Below are 17,531 nucleotides of genomic sequence, written 5' to 3'. Positions count from 1 at the left end.
GTGGCACGGTGCACGCGGGCGCGCGACCAACGCGCTGTATATTTTTCTTCGTTGGCCACAACACTAAATTATGAAAATATTGCAAAATGTACATAGCAATAGCACCAAAAACCAGCCTCGGATCGTCGAAAGCGTGTGTTTGTGTGCGTCTGCGTTTGCATTGTGTTTAAAGAAAAAAAACAGCGCATTCACATTATACAAACAAACTTAAGTGGTCTGAAGGCAAGAAAGGAAAACTTCAAGTTTCTCTTTCTTTAGGGGGATTAATAATAGTGAAGGTTGATCTCTCTATAAAATAATGAGTTGAATCTTCTTCTGTACTGTACTTTTGTCCTTTGGTTGTGGCTTGGCAACCAACAGTCTGCACTGCACTTGATGCTGCGGATATAACCCACGTGAGCGGCGTGCGTGTATGGCCTTTGGGTAGGGGGTCCTACACTACTCCTCCTCTAGCTATATGGTTTTGGTTACCCTGATTAACAATAGTGCAACATCACTCCAGTTCAACATGCCTATAGTGTGGTCATCATAATAATTGTAATATTAAGAATTCTCACAAATACGCAACTCATGTGAAGTGGCCTTTCATGTCTGGCCAGGGCCCACGTGCCAGCAAGACGAGGTGCGTCCGCTCCAAGGCTCAACTGATAGGGGCCAGGGGCAGCATATGATGAAAAGTCAACAATATAAGGGAGTCGCTGGTAGCCAACGTCATGCCTGATACATGGCAAAAATGATTAGTTAGCATGGAACCAACCGGAAAGCGGCCATCACTTACTAATCAAAATATGGTAAAAGGTCTCGTGGCACCAAAAACCAGCCTTAAATGTCATGAAGCAGCGCGTGAGTTTCAAACAAAAAGTTCACATATGCTCATTCCGATCCATATTACTTGTCTTAGATTTGTCTAGAGATGTAAGTTTTGATGTTAGATACATCCGTATATAGACGAGTCTAAGACAAGTAGTATGGATTGGAGGGACTAGTATTTCTGCAGAACTTATGAACTTTGTGGCCAGGGACATATGCACAATATATACCAGCACCATGGTTATTAGTTCTCAAAGAAAGAAGGAGCACAGCAGAGAAATGCTACAGGTTGATTTTCCATATAAGGAAATGGGTTGAATCTTCTTCTGTGCTGTACTTTTGTCCCTTGGATGTCAACCAACCCAAATGCACCTCTGTTTTGCACTGGTCAATGGGATATTTATCACCCACGTGAGTGGCGTGCGTGTATGCAGTGCAGTGCCTCTGGGTGGGGGTTCTACTACTTCTCTAGGACTAGGTATATATATATGGTTACACCTTATTAACAATGGTAGTGCAACATTATTCCAGTCCAACATGTATAGTCCGGTCATGAGCTTATCAAAGAGCATAACATAATAATAAAACCAAAACTTCTAAACCATGCCTACTTATATTGTTCTTACCCCTTATCAAAGAGTGTGCCGCTCCCATGTCGGGCTGGGACCCACACATCCTAAACTCCAACTTAGGGCGGCAGCATGTTCTCAAAACTTGAATGATGACGAGGGGAGTCACTGCCAGAGAATGTTCTTGCCCTGATCCATGCCAAAATGATTAGCAACTTAGCATGGAACCAACTGGAAAGCAACTGCTCACAAACAGTGCTTAACATGTGGGAACTAGAGAGTAGCTAGCTGCACATTCATCCGGGGTTCCTCCCCTTGTTCTAGCTGATAATCAGGCAAGTACTACATTGTTTTCTCCTGACTGTGACACTTGGCTAACGCGTTGGAACAAAACATAAGTAGTAGAAGATTCGAAAGGCACGTGCTCTGATATGCTAGATAGATACAGATATATACTAGGAGTAGTATCGTTTCCGTCTCTGGGCCTGGACCACGGGCGCACACACACACACACATGCATGTGTGCGCGAGGACCAACCCCAAACAAAACTTCTCCTCTGCCTCTGGCTGCTTGTGTTAATTGCTAACAATGTGGTGTTCCTGCTCCTCGCCACACTCCAAATCTTGGGCGGCTTCATGGTCCATTCATGATCAAAGAGGATGCATCTACAAGTCAGCTACTAACTCTGGCAAAAACATACGCGGTGTTTTAGAAACTGTACCATGAAACTGCTCCAACTTTGACTACTACTATCAGTATGTAAGGTGAAATTGTTTAGATTAGCCAAGTGAACATGGTATTGTTAGATTTGTTTTTTGACTGCTTACTATGGCGAAAAAACCCCACAGCCTGAAACTTTATTAAAGAATGGGGCAACAAATACAATATTTACAAGCTACAAGTAAGGTATAAAGAGAAGAAAACTAACCCATCAAGGGGGTAAATAGATATATTATTATTAGATTTGTCGTGTACTCTTTTACTTCCTCCGATCCATATTAATTGTCGCTTATCTAGTACGAAGTTGGTATATGCATCAGAGGGACCAAGGGAGTACTTCTTAGTATTAAAATTTTCTAACTCTGACTTATTAGCATATTCATATAAAAAAAGTAAGGGTCGATCAAGAATACACACTGTTCTAGATTCCACTTCACACTTACTTTCAGTTGTCGAGCATTAGGCAGTAATTGTTCCAGAGACCAATTCGGTAGGCTGCACAAGTAAACAAGAGGACGCAATGATCATCATGACAATAGTGACAACACAATAGAAAAAAATAAGAGCACATGCTTGTAAACGTCAAGTGGTTGTTGATGTGTGGCATCCAACAACAGCGATAGCCATGGAGGAGGATCTTATCTGTTCTACGGCAAAGAAGAAAAGCCCCAACTATCTGAAACCCAGCCCACTGGCTACAGAATGCCTACAATCTCTCGGAGCCATAGAAACCCCGGATTTCTCGCTATGGGTGCTCTTTTCTCTTCCGTTGAACGGTGAAAACGTGTATTTGTGGAGATCAAAACAAATTGCGGCCGAAGGAATGGTTAGAAGCATATGATGGAACGAGTGAATCACCTGGCTGGGAGAGCGCGAGATTACTTCCCCGCTTCCAGTTCTGCTTCAGATTGACTTCCTCTTGATCACGGCTTCCGCTTTATCTGCCTCCCCTGATTTCCTGCCATGTTACCTTGCGGCTTCCACTATCCAAAATATGTCGGCAGATAAGTTTATGAAATGACCATGGCACTAGCAATGAGATCCCAAAATGCAACTTATGAATAATTATACCTACTGCAACTTACTCCTACAGGTGTGAGAGTTGAAAATGGAAACTCAAGGGAGGTCCAAAATAGTTGCTATAAGAAAATTTGGCACACCATTGACACTCGCAAAGATTCCGTGGTTGTTCCAGTGACTGAAGTAGAATTCATCAAAGAAGTCTAAGTCTAGAACAATAGAGACCAGAAGTTGAGGCCAAAACATTGCATGATTACAAGGTTCTTTTCCACCTTTTGCAAGAACAAAATGTGAATGGTGGCCAAATAATTGGTGAGATACAAAGGAGCCAATGTAAGCAAACCTATGAAGAGGAGAATCTCCTCTGTATTTACAGTTCTACGACAAAAAGATAAAGGATAAAAAAACAAAAAAAAATGATAGTACCTAGCTTACACTATTGAAAACCTATCAGTGACAGTGTGTCTCATATATCATAATCAACTTCCGTGCTGTTCAGCACTGCCCCACGCTTGAGAAGCTGCCCTTGCTCATCGTAGACATCTAAATTCTCACATGGTTTTGGAAACACTGACCCGATAACACGCCCTTCGATGTAGGAGCATTGGAATATATGCTTCTTCTTATAGCTGATGCCTACTGACATGTCCTGAAAGGTGATATCCTTGATGGGGATGTAATTGCTGCCATGAGCACGGACAGGCACACGAACACCCCGCCCATGTATTTTTTTGAATGATATGCCTGTGATATCTGGGAAGGCATTTCTGTCATACCCATCATCAGCATGCTCATTGTAGTCAACCTTTATCACAATTCCAGCACGAACATTGTCGAAGGTTATGTTGCTGTAGGAGATATTGCGGATGTAGCCTCCTCTTCCTATGGCAGTCTTTATTCTCACTCCTCGCCTTGAATCCCAGATGTGTACATTCTCCACCGTAATGTTTGCAACTCCACCTGACATCTCACTGCCAATTGAAATTCCAGCGCTGCACAGGCAAGAGAAAAAGCTTAAGCTTCACCTTTATACTCCATATTCTATACAAAAGAATGTGAAGGCTCATCCTGGCCTAAAACCACTGTTTTGTCTTGAGCACCGGCTTGAAATAAAAGACTCATGCAAATAAATATTGTTTACAAAGCAATATATACCTAACCAAAGATTTTTTTTTAGAAGAACTATACCTAACCAAAGATCGGACTATCACATTGCGTATTAAGATGTTAGAAGACGACCGCCCATATGCAATCCCATATTGATCCCACCCACTCTTTATAGCAATTGCATCATCACCAACAGATATGTAGCAGTTCTCAATTAGGACATCCTCACAAGAATCTGCACAACACATAAACATATGTCAGCTGAAGATACCTACATATGGTTTCTGATCAGCAAGGTCTGTTATTAAGATAAGAATCGAGCCTAGATGATATGCAACATTAGCTGATAGTTAATGCTACAAATATGCAAATGCTTGAAGTAACACCTGAACATTGCAAAAAGAAATTTAGGTTATACTGGAAGTCATTAAAAATAGTTGCAGGAAGAATACCTGGATCTATGCCATCTGTGTTTGGAGCACCAGAAATAGGAGATAAGATTGTAACATTCGAAACAGTAACATTTGTACAATCATATGGGTGGAAGTGCCAGAAAGGTGAATTCCGCAACGTTATATTTGTAACAACAATGTCCTTGGACCACATCAGTTGCACAAGTGGAGGTCTTGTGTTCTTCAGCATTCTTCTACGATGCTTCAACCACCAAACTTCGCCCTGGCCATTTATGCTACCATTGTATCCTATTTAGCAGAGTGAAAAGAAGTGAAGTCATGATGGTTAAAGAGCTATCATCCAATGAATAATGAACATAGCATATCATCATTATTCAGTTCGTAATTTAGTATACAATTGAGAAACAAATGCATATTCAAACCACCAAAATGCAGGTGCTGCTGTTTCAGTGAACTCACCTATTCAGTATTTACTCATTTAAAGATCACTGGAGAATATGCTATTCAAGCTATGGATATAATGTTCTACTTTTAACAAATAAGCGGGACATCAAAGCATGCATACCGAAATCAAGTACATTCAGATTAGGGATTAAACAGGTCAAGCAGTTGCTTTGTGTTATTCAAACAGTCAGACATGCTGGTATACTGTTACCATCACTAGATTGCTTAATATGCACATTATGCATTTCTCTCATGCATGTTGCTTCATAGCTAATCAACAAATCCATGATAGGGTGTTGTAGATTACACAGCTTGACAAGTTGATATTGACAGCTTACTTAGATAAAAGGCAAACCTGTAATGACAACATCTTTCAAATTCTGTCCATGAATTAGACTCCCGAAACGAGGCCCTTTGCGCTCCCTCCCATATCCATAAGATGGCAGTGCTGGCATTAGCGGCCAATTCTTCTCGTCCTGTCCAGAAAAATATCAGAACCCCAGCTAGATACACCTGCTAATCTGAAACTGCGCATGATAGAATCAGAGATTCAGAGAGCTAAGAGTGACAGTTCAAACCACATTCCACCCAACTCTGAACACATTCTAGATGTTTCCTTTGAGATAGACAGCAATGTTTCGCCCGGCTAAAAAAGGATAGTGCGGAAGTTGGAATTAAACAGACAATGTGGTAATTATATTGTGCAATTATTACCCATCAATTTTCCAAAATGGTAACAATCTGAACATCGGTATCGCTTCAACCTTCGGCCCTAGCGACACATCACACAACAAAAATCCTTCTATTTTTACCATTGGTTGATTTGTTTACCCATCAAACCAACTAGTCAAAGGGATGGATATAATTCAACTACATGTTAGCCATGATCCACGACACAATTCAATAGCACTTGAAAAATTAACCCCATTGCTCCGGTTGCAAGTAACGCTCACTCACCGTAATGCCGAGGATCTCGGCGCCCTCGGCGAGGAACAGCGTCATGTGGCTGGTGAGGTTGAACGGGCCCGTGAGCCAGCGGCCGGGCGGCACATTGAGCTGCGCCCCGCCGCGGTCGGCGAACGCCGTTATGGTCTCCACGGCGCGCTCGAAGGCCCGGGTGTTGACCGTCCGCCCGTCCCCGACGCCCCCGAAGTCCGTCAGGTTGTACGCCATCGGGCGCAGCCGCGGGGCCGGGCGCGACGGCGGCAGCGCCGGGCGGGGCCCGCCCCCGGCCCCGGCGACGAACATGGAGGCGCTCTGCCACAGGAAGACGAGCGTGAACCCGGCGACCCACACGGCGGCGAGCAGGGTCTTGTTGGCCGCGAGGAAGGCGGCCGCGCTCCGCCGCGGGCCGTGGAGGTGGAGCCTCCACCTCCCGCCCGACGTCTCCACCATCGCGCCGCGGTCTGCCGAGGCGGGCGGGCCCTTCTTCTCCTCCCCCCGATCTCCCGATCTAGGGCACGGCGCGCGGCGCGGCGTGGGTTGGGTCAGTGGGTGCGGCGGGGCGCGGCGAGCTGGGGTTCCGGGGAGGCGGGCGGGGGCGAGGGGGGAGGGGGAGCGGGCTTGGGGAATTCCGCCATTGGAGCGGTTGGTGCTGAGATGGGTTTATAGGAGGGAAGAGGCCGTTTGAGTGAGGCGGAAGCGAGGAGCAAGCAGGCGTGGCATTCGCGGGTGCCCTGTCACGGGCGCCGTCGAAGGGAAGAAGACGGTGAGAATCGTTGGGACTCGTGGCTTAGTATTAGCCGTCGGATTTAGATCGGACGGTGAGGGATTTATTTCGGTTGATATACCCTATTAATGCATGGCTTGTTTGGGTTAAAGGTAAGAAAATCCCAAACGTGCCACATGTGTGGTATGAAGGAACATGGTTCCAACGTTTTTATTATCATTCATTTTGCCACATCAAACTGATGATATCAAGGGAATCTTTTGGGGGTTTAGAAATTAAAAATATTTATCTCTTAAGTAAAAAAAATTGAATAAAAATCCATTTTTATCATTAGTTCATTCTCGACGTGATTTTCAATACTAGAACTCATATTGACATGTTTTGATGACTTTTACAGGCCAAAAGTTGACATGATATTTCCACTGAAGTTGCCATCGCATTTACACTAAAGTTGCCACAATATGTTTCATCTATGTTATTTATAGATTTAAATCTACCATTATATTTCAACTAATTTTCATGGAATTTTTTTATTAATTGACCATGGCAATTTCTAGTAATTAACCACGGCAAATTTAATTCATGGTTGATGACCATTTTTAGTAATTCATCGTCGTAAATTTAGTTTATAGATCATGATAATTTTAGTTTATAGACGATGGCAATTTTTAGTATTTTGAATATGGCAATTCTAGTATTTTGACCATGAAAAATATTTTTTATATGAACCATGGAAAATTTTAGTGCATGTATCATGGCAAATTTAAGTAATTCATCATGACAATTTTAATTTATGGTTCATGGCAAATTTGAATCATTGATCATGCATTTTGAATTATGAACCATGTCAAAATCATTTCATGACTCATGGCAAATTCTAGTAATTCATCATGGCAAACTTAGTCTTTTGGTTTGCTCTTTTTTTAAACATGTCAAAATTTACTTTAAAGATAGAAACATATCATGACAACTACCCTGTAAACAACATGACAATTTATGTGCAATAGACATGACAACTTTTAACCCAAAAAAATGTCTCCAAAATATATCGATATGAGATCTTGTTTCGAACATCTCGTCACCATGGATTTACTGGTGAAAAAAGTTTTTCAATCGGCAATTCATTTCAAAAATAAAACATTTTAAAAGTTGAAACCCTCCAAAAAAAATATTGACATCATCATTTTCGTTAGTTATGCATGCATTCAGTGACATGATGAAATTTGTAACCATGGGAGTGTCCATCCCGGACGTCCTCGTGCCACACGTGTGACAGATATCGGCATCCAGTAAATTTAGAGAGAGATAATAGTTTGTGTTTAGGGGATAGTTAGGTATAAATTCATGTGCTTATACACTAAAAAGGCTATTTGTTTGTTCGTTGGTGTGAGAATTTATAAATGTATATAAGACGAGGAGTGGAGATATGAGACACATGACATCTGAATAGGACCGATGTTGGGAGGAATTGGAATATATAATATTTTGACACTTGATCATAACTTATGTTATCATTTAACTAATTATTTGAAAATTACCTAACATGTCACATGTCTAACTTCTCCTTTTTTGGGGGTGGGAGGGGGAGGGTTGTATATTAATTAACCTCGATCATTGCTATCCAGTTTACACAGGTTTACAACCCTGTCAGTTCCTAACCGTAACCAAACGACTGTCTTAATATCATGTCAACCCATCTAGGCTTAGTGGTGGCTAACTTCTCTACAACCCCTCTTCCAAACTTTCAACCCTTAACTCAAATATCTTATATCAAGGCGGATCATTTCACCATGTAGGCGAAAAGTGGATCTTCTTCTCATGAACATATGTGATGTTCAATGACACGGAAAAAAACACAACAATCGAATGCATGCATAATACAAACAAGAACCAAGCTACTTTCATCTTTGCTCATAGTCCACAAAAAGTCTGAATGACCTACAAGAGGTTTAAACACTGTTCTAGAAACTTTTTTATAACGCCAAGACAAAGGCTTCACTGTTGACACACCGAACCAATGACATGCTTCAAGCTTGGTAACCATAATGAAGATCGAAAAATATTGTAGCAGGAACACACGAATCCACAAGATCTAGCCGACGAGACCAACCAGAACAAAACCTTAATGTCTCCATCCCGATGCCAAAGACACGCCATCATGACGGAAAGGAGCCAAAGGGACCCAGCAACATCTCCACCCCCATCATACCTCTGCTTGAAAACCGAACCTGAAATCACAAATCACAAAGGCCCCCCCTCTCCCAACCCACCACCAAATGCCAGAGCGGCACTCGCGGGCGAGGGGGTGGGAGAAATCATATGTGAGAAAACTATTTGAAGCGGATCGGACATGTTATAGTGGTCTCTTTGAGTCGCATGCAATAATAAAAAATGAAGTGCTTTTACGCACTCATGAAACATGGGGACTTCTCCTTTTCTCACATGAATTGAATCGTGCGGTTCGTACGAAACTTTTCATGAAATTATTGTATTTGAATTATGAAAAAAAAACATATGGAAATGCCCATTCTACAGGCATGGTGGATTGGTGGTTGTGGGTGGCAGAACAAAGATATGCCTTTTCACAAAGACACGTTTTGTCTTCTCAAAGCCATTTTTTGAAAGCCATTACGGAAGGACACAATTATTTGGGATGCCAAAGTTAACCATGAAAGGGATGCGTCGAGTAGCAAAGGTTGTGTGCTAATTGGTGGCATATATAACTCGAGCCGTCGCGTCGTTCCGGTGAGACGCCACGCGCGCGGAGACGGCATTCTTCTCATCTTCATTTTGTTCAAGTGTCACTCTGCTCGACAGACGCCACCGATCGATATGGTGGATTGGTTGGCGGTTGGGCTTGACGTGGGAGCTACTCGTGGGCCGCTGCGTTTGGTGAGACGCGTCCTCCTCCTCTGCCTGCTCCCCGACACGCCGCGTGCATGCTGGCTGGCTGGCTAGATCGGAGCGTATGGATGGACGCCTAAACTTTGTCGCGGTGATCTGATGAGATCGATGCACCTACCAGCAGATGCGAGCATAGTTTGAAAACCGAGCCGGCAACCGGATTGATGAGGCTATCGGTTTAGGTTCAATGGTTTGTTTTGCGACAAAAACCAGTTTGACCTTGCATCATATGAATACGCATATATAATATCAAATGTAATCATTAATATTTTTTAAGACAATCTAACGAAGCTTTATTAATGCATCATAAAATTTTCAGGAATAAAAAAGAGATCACCGGGGTTGCCAACCAAACATGCCGACCAACTTCCAGCCTTAAGACATACTTCGCTAAATTGTGAGCCTCGAAGTTCGAGTTCCTATAGTCATGCGCAAAACTAAAGAACGGAAAAGAAGAGCTACGTTCTATGATTTCATGCACAGCTGCACCATATCTTGCGGAGTTCTTGTTCTTGATATCGTCAACTACGTACCATGCAATATGTGTATCCTCCCGCAGTTGAGATCTTCGACGAGGGCTAGAGCCTCCCGAAAAGCTAGCGATTCAAGGGTAGACGGATCATTAATCCCTTTGAAGACCAGTGTCGAAGCTCCCTGGAAGGAGCCATCTACCCCGTGCAAATCGCAGCAACCACTCCTAGGGCCCGGTTGTGTGCCACCGCCGCATCCACATTGATCTTGAAGTAGTTTTTAGGTGGCCGGATCCATCCTGAAGGTCGGGGACTACATGCACCACGGGGTTGCCTCGCTGTTCATCTAGTGCATGAAGTTCCAAGATACACGTTTCGATGAACTGGCTAGTAGATTGGGGACTCTGAAAAAAACTGTCCTCATAAATCGCCTTCCTCCTCGCTCTCCACAGAGCCCACAAAGTAACCACCAAGAGGATATAGTGTTTTTGCAATAAACCTTCGTGCATCAGGAGGAGCCAATCTTTAGCGTTAGGACCACCTTTTTGACTCATCTTTTTCACGTAAGCCTCATCAGATAAGGCCCAAATACATCTGGACATGGTGCACTCCAAGAGAGTGTGTCTCCATGAATCTTCATGCCCACACAATGCACACAAGTGAGTTGTAGCCATGTTGCGATCTTAGAGCCTTGCTGCAAGCACTCTTCGGCTCTCTGTCGATTGCCTATGACTGTGATGACTCCCTTGTGCCCTGGCATCTTCATCTTCAGGTACACGTAACATGGACGGGCCATGAAACGAGCATAGGCCGGACGACCAAGGATGGCATGATATGCACTCTGGAAATCCACCACCTCGAATGTCAACTTCTCCTTGCGAAAGTTTTTGTCAGAACCGAAAACGACGTCCAACGCAATCTGGCCGAGTGACTTGGCCTTTGTTCCAGGAATAACTCCATGGACCTGCATATTGCTCTCGCTGAGACGGGACATCGGAATGCTCATCCCTTTAAGAGTCTCCGCAAACAAAATATTCAACCTCCTTCCTCCATCCATCAGAACCTTGTGGAGCTGAACACCTTCCACAACTGGATCAACCACCAGAGCTTGTCGACCAGGAGTAGCGGCATGAGCAGGGTGATCCGACTAATCAAACGTTATGGGGTCTGCGACCACTTGAGGTATGTGGTGGTGGTGGGCACGACCATGTTGATCTCTCTGTTAATGACCTTCAACCGACTTATGCTCTCTACGTCAGCAAAAATCATCAGGGTTGCTTGAACTTCTGGGAAATCATCTTTCTCTTTGTCATTCTCCTTTTCAGGATCCTTCCCACTCGACTCGTCTTCTTTAAACTGTTGGATCAACAGCTTACACTGACGAGGGGTGTGCTTGGGCAATATCAGATTGCCGTCTTCATCTTTCTTCGTGTGGATTACACACGGTTGATTCAGAACATCTGACTGACCCTTAGACTTATTTGCGGGAAATTGCCCTTTCGGTTTTCCCTTAGATTTTCCTTGTGCCGCCAGGACGGCTGCTTTTGCCGGAGTGGAACCATCAGCCTTGCGCTTCTGCTTCCGATTGGAATTTCCACCGACATCGTTGTCGACTGTTTTCCTTTACCGTTGCGGATGTGGTCTTCTTCTTCGCCGTCGGCGTATCTGTCAGCAATCTCGATCATCTTGCTCATGGATATGTCACCTGTACGACCGAACTTCAAATACAACTTTCTGTACCTGACACCGGCTTTGAAGGCACAGACTGTCTGGTGCTCAGAAACGTTCTCCACCGTGTGATGAAGGGTGGTCCATCGCTGGATATAATCTCTCAAAGATTCATTTGACTTCTGCACGCAAAGCTGCAGCTCGGGCAAACCAGCAGGACGCTTGCAAGTGCCCTCGAATGTTTTGATGAACACTCGGGCGAGATCCTCCCAGAAGTAGATGCTAGAAGGAGACAAATGATTCAGCCACACCCTGGCCGAATCATCCAACATCAGGGGCAAATGCTACATGGCGACGTTGTCGTTGCCTCCACCAATCTGCACTGCCACTCGGTAGTCATCAAGCCATGTTTCAGGCTTAGATTCTCATGTGAACTTACTTATTCGAGCCACCAACCTGAAGTTGGAGGGAATATTAGCTGAACGGATTGCACTATTGAAGCACTTGGGGCCAGAAACTGCAGTGCCGCTCCCACTCGGACGATCTCTGTCAAAACCATCTCTGTGAGTTGTGCCCATGTCAATCCTCTTCTGCGCGAGTACATTTTTCGCATCAAATCCAGGACTCCCCTCGTCACCGAACGGGCGCCTGTCGTCGTAGTGCCGGGACACATACGTACCACTCCTTGGAGGAGAATGCACCCAACGGCGGTCATCACGGTGGTACCGGGGAGCGAACTGATTCCGCTCCTGATCTCTGTGTTGATTCTCTCGGTAACCTCCGTATCTGCGACACTGAGGTGAACCTGGACTGAAAACTGAACGAATTGCATCTGCTCTGGGTGAATTACTATGCAACCTATTGAGCGACTGTGGCACAACTGAGTTTTGTTGCTGCGCCGCTTGAAGCAAAGTACGGATCTGCTCTAAGCCACTACCAGCCTCTCAGTCTGATGGCTGAATAGAATCTGCTATCTTAGCGGCGGCTGCAACATTTAGTACCGGAGTAAGAAATACCTCAATGTTGTTATGTGGTCCACATGGAAAGAGTTGTTGCTGATGTCGACTGGAAACCGGAGGACGGCGTTGGGCGTGTCTACTCGACGGTTCTCCAACTTCGTGTTTGCCGTGACCGAACCCGGGTTGGCTCTCCATAGAACCCGCCATGAAGACCTCTGCCGCAGGATTGCAGCTCTCGCACTCGGAAGGAACATCAGACTGATCTGACGCCGAGTGGATCGCGCCCCGAAGAGGTTCAACAGGCTCGATTGTAGCAACCTGCAGAGATGAAGGAGGTGACGCCTGGTGAGTGATGACCCACAAGTATAGGGGATCAATCGTAGTCCTTTCAATAAGTAAGAGTGTCGAACCCAACGAGGAGCATAAGGATCTGACAAGTTGTTTTCAACAAGGAAAAAATCTGCAGGCACTGAAATTGTCGGTAACAAGTGATTGTGTTGTGAGATGATTCGTAGCAAGCAACAAGTAACAAAAGTAGCAACGGTGCAACAAAGTGGGCCAATACCTTTTGTAGCAAGGGACAAGTTTGGACAAAGTCTTATAGGAGGGAAAACGCTCCCGAGGACACACGGGAATTTCTGTCATGCTAGTTTCATCATGTTCATATGATTCGCGTTCGTTACTTTGATAGTTTGATATGTGGGTGGACCGGCGCTTGGGTACTGCCCTTACTTGGACAAGCATCCCACTTATGATTAACCCCTCTCGCAAGCACCCGCAACTATGAAAGAAGAATTAAGACAAAGTCTAACCATAGCATTAAACTAGTGGATCCAAATCAGCCCCTTACGAAGCAACGCATAAACTAGGGTTTAAGTTTCTGTCACTCTAGCAACCCATCATCTACTTACTACTTCCCAATGCCTTCCTCTAGGCCCAAATAATGGTGAAGTGTTATGTAGTCGACGTTCACATAACACCACTAGAGGAAAAACAACATACAACATATCAAAATACCGAACGAATACCAAATTCACATAACTATTATTAGCATGACTTATCACATGTCCTCAGGAACAAAAGTAACTACTCACAAAGCATAATCATACTCATGATCAGAGAGGTAATGAGTAGCATCAAGGATCTGAACATAAACTCTTCCACCAAATAATCCAACTAGCATCAACTACAAAGAGTAATCAACACTACTAGCAACCTTACAAGTACCAATCGGAGTCGCGAGACCGAGATTGGTTACAAGTGATGAACGAGGGTTTGGAGATGAGATGGTGCTGATGAAGATGTTGATGGTGATGAGTCCCCTCCGATGAGAGGAGTGTTGGTGATGACGATGGCGATGATTTCCCCCTCCGGGAGGGAAGTTTCCCCGGCAGGATCGTCCTGCCGGAGCTCTAGATTGGTTCTGCTCAAGTTCCGCCTCGTGGCGGCGGCGAAACCACGAAAAAACTCCTCCTTGATTTTTTTTATGGACGAAACCCTACATATAGCAAAAGAGGGGAGCAAGTGGGCCAGTGGGCTGCCCACAAGCCCCCATGGCGCGGCCTGGGGGGGGTGGCCGCGCCGTGCAGGCTTGTGGGCACCCCCTGGTGCCCCTCTGGCACTTCTTCGGCCCGGTATTTTTGATAAATTGGGAAAAAATCCCCATTGCACGGCGTTTGGAGTTGCGCAGAATAGGTATCTCAACTTTGCTCCACTTTCAGGCCAGAATTCCAGTTGCCGGTGTTCTCCCTCTTCATGTAAACCTTGCAAAATAAGAGAGAAAAGGCATAAGAATAGTACCGTGAAGTGAAATAATAGCCAAAGAAGCGATAAATATCAACATGAAAACATGATGCAAAATGGACGTATCAGTGAGCCATTGCGTGCTTCACCCATCGCTGAACTCATGAGCGACCGAATCACTTGTGACGACGAGCAGCGGAGCGAACTGTCGACGACTGCCGAAGGAGTACGCCGAAGGAGCTTGCACGTAAGTGCGTCGCCTCACGGATCGGGAGTGCCTCGATGTAGAGAGGCACCTCCTGAAGCCATGCCGAGTCATCGGCAACGAAGATGAGCGCGCCGAAACGGATCTCGCCGCCGGAAAGACATAATGGAAAATGAAGATTGCAAACTTGCCGGAAGTCGCTTAGACGCCTGCCCCACGGTAGGCGCCAACTGTCATGGAAATGAACCTGACAATAGAGGTGCATGGTACAAAAGGAGAGGGCAGAGTCCTAGCTATGGCAAGCTTGTATGCAAGATGTATGAGTTCATGCCCCTCTCGTGGAGGTAACAACCCTACGTCTCAGTGCTCGGGAGCTCTTGCGGTGTGGAATGCGTGTTACAGGGGGGTGTGAACCCTTATGCTAGAGGGGAGGGGCGGCTTATATAGAGTGCGCTATCCCTCATCAAGGCCCAACATCTAAGGGTTCGATCAATGAAGTTTAAATGTGTACGTTACTGATAACGTGCATAATTAATGTTATTCATGATGACCAGCCGAACGCTTGCCTGTTGGTCTCCCTGGAGTGGCTTCTCGTCTTCTGCGTTGACTTGTTTCTTCCGAGTGGAAGTTGGTTGTCAAGTGAAGGGGAAAAATACTCTCAGTGATTTCTTACCGAGTGACATAGACGCCACGGCTATCCAGTCTTCAAGTCTTTAATGAGGTACCCTTAGGTAGGACATATAGGTCAGGCCTGTGACCCTATCCTAGGTACATATCTCCATCACCCCTCTGTTGGGGAACGTCGCAAGGGAAACAAAAAATTTCCTACGCACACGAAGACCTATCATGGTGATGTTCATCTACGAGAGGGGATTTCCGATCTATGTACCCTTGTAGATCGCACAGCAGGAAGCGTTAAGAAACGCGGTTGATGTAGTGGAACGTCCTCACGTCCCTCGATCCGCCCCGTGAACCATCCCGCGATCCGTCCCACGATCCGCTCCGATCTAGTGCCGAACGGACGACACCTCCGCGTTCAGTACACGTACAGCTCGATGATGATCTCGGCCTTCTTGATCCAGCAAGAGAGACGGAGAAGTAGATGAGTTCTCCGACAGCGTGACGGCGCTTCGGATGTTGGTGGTGATCTTATCTCAGCAGGGCTCCGCCCGAGCTCCGCAGAAACGCGATCTAGAGGAAAAACCGTGGAGGTATGTGGTCGGGCTGCCGTGGCAAAGTTGTCTCAAATCAGCCCTAATACCTCAGTATATATAGGAGGGAGGGGAGGGACCTTTCCTTGAGGATCAAGGAGCCCCAAAGGGGCCGGCCGAAGTGGGGGGAGGAGGATTCCTCCTCCAATCCTAGTCCAACTAGGATTGGAGGGTGGAGTCCTTCTCTATTTTCCCACTTTCCTTTTTTTCTCTTTGATTTTCTTTCTCTCCTGCGCAGGGGCCTTCTTGGGCTTGCCCACCATCCCACTAAGGGCTGGTGCGGCACCCCTAAGGCCTATGGGCTTCCCCGGGGTGGGCTCCCCCCCCCCCGTTGAACATCTGGAACCCATTCGTCACTCCCGGTACATTCCCGGTAATGCCAAAAACTTTCCGATAATCAAATGAGGTCATCCGATATATAAATCTTCGTCTCCAAACCATTCTGGAAACCCTCGTGACGTCCGTGATCTCATCTGGGACTCTGAACAACATTCGGTAACCAACCATATAACTCAAATACGCATAAAACAACGCTGAACCTTAAGTGTGCAGACCCTACGGGGTTCGAGAACTATGTAGACATGACCCGAGGGGCTCCTCGGTCAATATCCAATAGCGGGACCTGGATGCCCATATTGGATCCTACATATTCTCCGAAGATCTTATCGGTTGAACCTCACTGTCAAGGATTCATATAATCCCGTATGTCATTCCCTTTGTCCTTCGGTATGTTACTTGCCCGAGATTTGATCGTCGGTATCCGCATACCTATTTTAATCTCGTTTACCGACAAGTCTCTTTACTCGTTCCGTAATACAAGATCCCGTGACATACACTAAGTCACATTGCTTGCAAGGCTTGTGTATGATGTTGTATTACCGAGTGGGCCCCGAGATACCTCTCCGTCACACGGAGTGAGAAATCCGAGTCTTGATCCATACTAACTCAACGGACACCTTCAGAGATACTTGTAGAGCATCTTTATAGTCACCCAGTTACGTTGTGACGTTTGATACACACAAGGTATTCCTCCGGTGCCAGTGAGTTATATGATCTCATGGTCATAGGAACAAATACTTGACACGCAGAAAACTATAGCAATAAAACGACACGATCAATATGCTATGTTCATAGTTTGGATCTTGTCCATCACATGATTCTCCTAATGATGTGATCCCGTTATCAAGTAACAACACTTGCCTATGGTGAGGAAACCTTGACCATCTTTGATCAATGAGCTAGTCAACTAGAGGCTTACTAGGGATAGTGTTTTGTCTATGTATCCACACAAGTATTGCGTTTCCAATCAATACAATTATAGCATGGATAATAAACGATTATCATGAACAAAGAAATATAATAATAACTGATTTATTATTGCCTGTAGGGCATATTTCCAACAGTCTCCCACTTGCACTAGAGTCAATAATCTAGTTCACATCACCATGTGATTTCAACGAATCCAACACCCATGTAGTTCTGGGGTCTGATCACGTCTTGCTCGTGAGAGAGGTTTTAGTCGACGGTTCTGAACCCTTTCACATACGAGTGAGCTTTACAAATATTTATGTCATCTTATAGATGTTGCTACTACGTGCTATTCGGAAATACTCCAAAT

The 17,531-nt window shown here is 45.2% G+C and overlaps 1 protein-coding gene and 1 long non-coding RNA gene across 2 annotated transcripts; both read right to left on the bottom strand.

Annotated features, from left to right (window-relative positions):
• Window positions 1–515: 515 nt before the first annotated feature.
• On the bottom strand, window positions 516–2,531 carry LOC123403437. Its single transcript, XR_006611474.1, has 2 exons — window positions 1,437–2,531; window positions 516–717 (listed from the first exon to the last, which is right to left on the bottom strand). It is a non-coding gene; the product is annotated as an uncharacterized LOC123403437 (long non-coding RNA).
• An 820-nt stretch (window positions 2,532–3,351) lies between these two features.
• On the bottom strand, window positions 3,352–6,712 carry LOC123403436 (probable polygalacturonase). The gene is made up of 5 exons (XM_045097372.1): window positions 6,042–6,712; window positions 5,440–5,560; window positions 4,680–4,928; window positions 4,309–4,462; window positions 3,352–4,112 (listed from the first exon to the last, which is right to left on the bottom strand). The coding sequence occupies exons 1-5, from the start codon at window positions 6,477–6,479 to the stop codon at window positions 3,587–3,589; spliced, it is 1,488 nt and encodes a 495-aa protein (XP_044953307.1). The 5' UTR covers window positions 6,480–6,712; the 3' UTR covers window positions 3,352–3,586.
• Between the last annotated feature and the right edge of the window lie 10,819 nt (window positions 6,713–17,531).

Source organism: Hordeum vulgare, chromosome 6H (genome assembly GCF_904849725.1).
Source record: "Hordeum vulgare subsp. vulgare chromosome 6H, MorexV3_pseudomolecules_assembly, whole genome shotgun sequence".
Taxonomy (NCBI): domain Eukaryota; kingdom Viridiplantae; phylum Streptophyta; class Magnoliopsida; order Poales; family Poaceae; genus Hordeum; species Hordeum vulgare.
The sequence above is the reverse complement of the archived record's forward strand: the minus strand, read 5'-3'. Positions and strand labels throughout refer to the sequence as shown.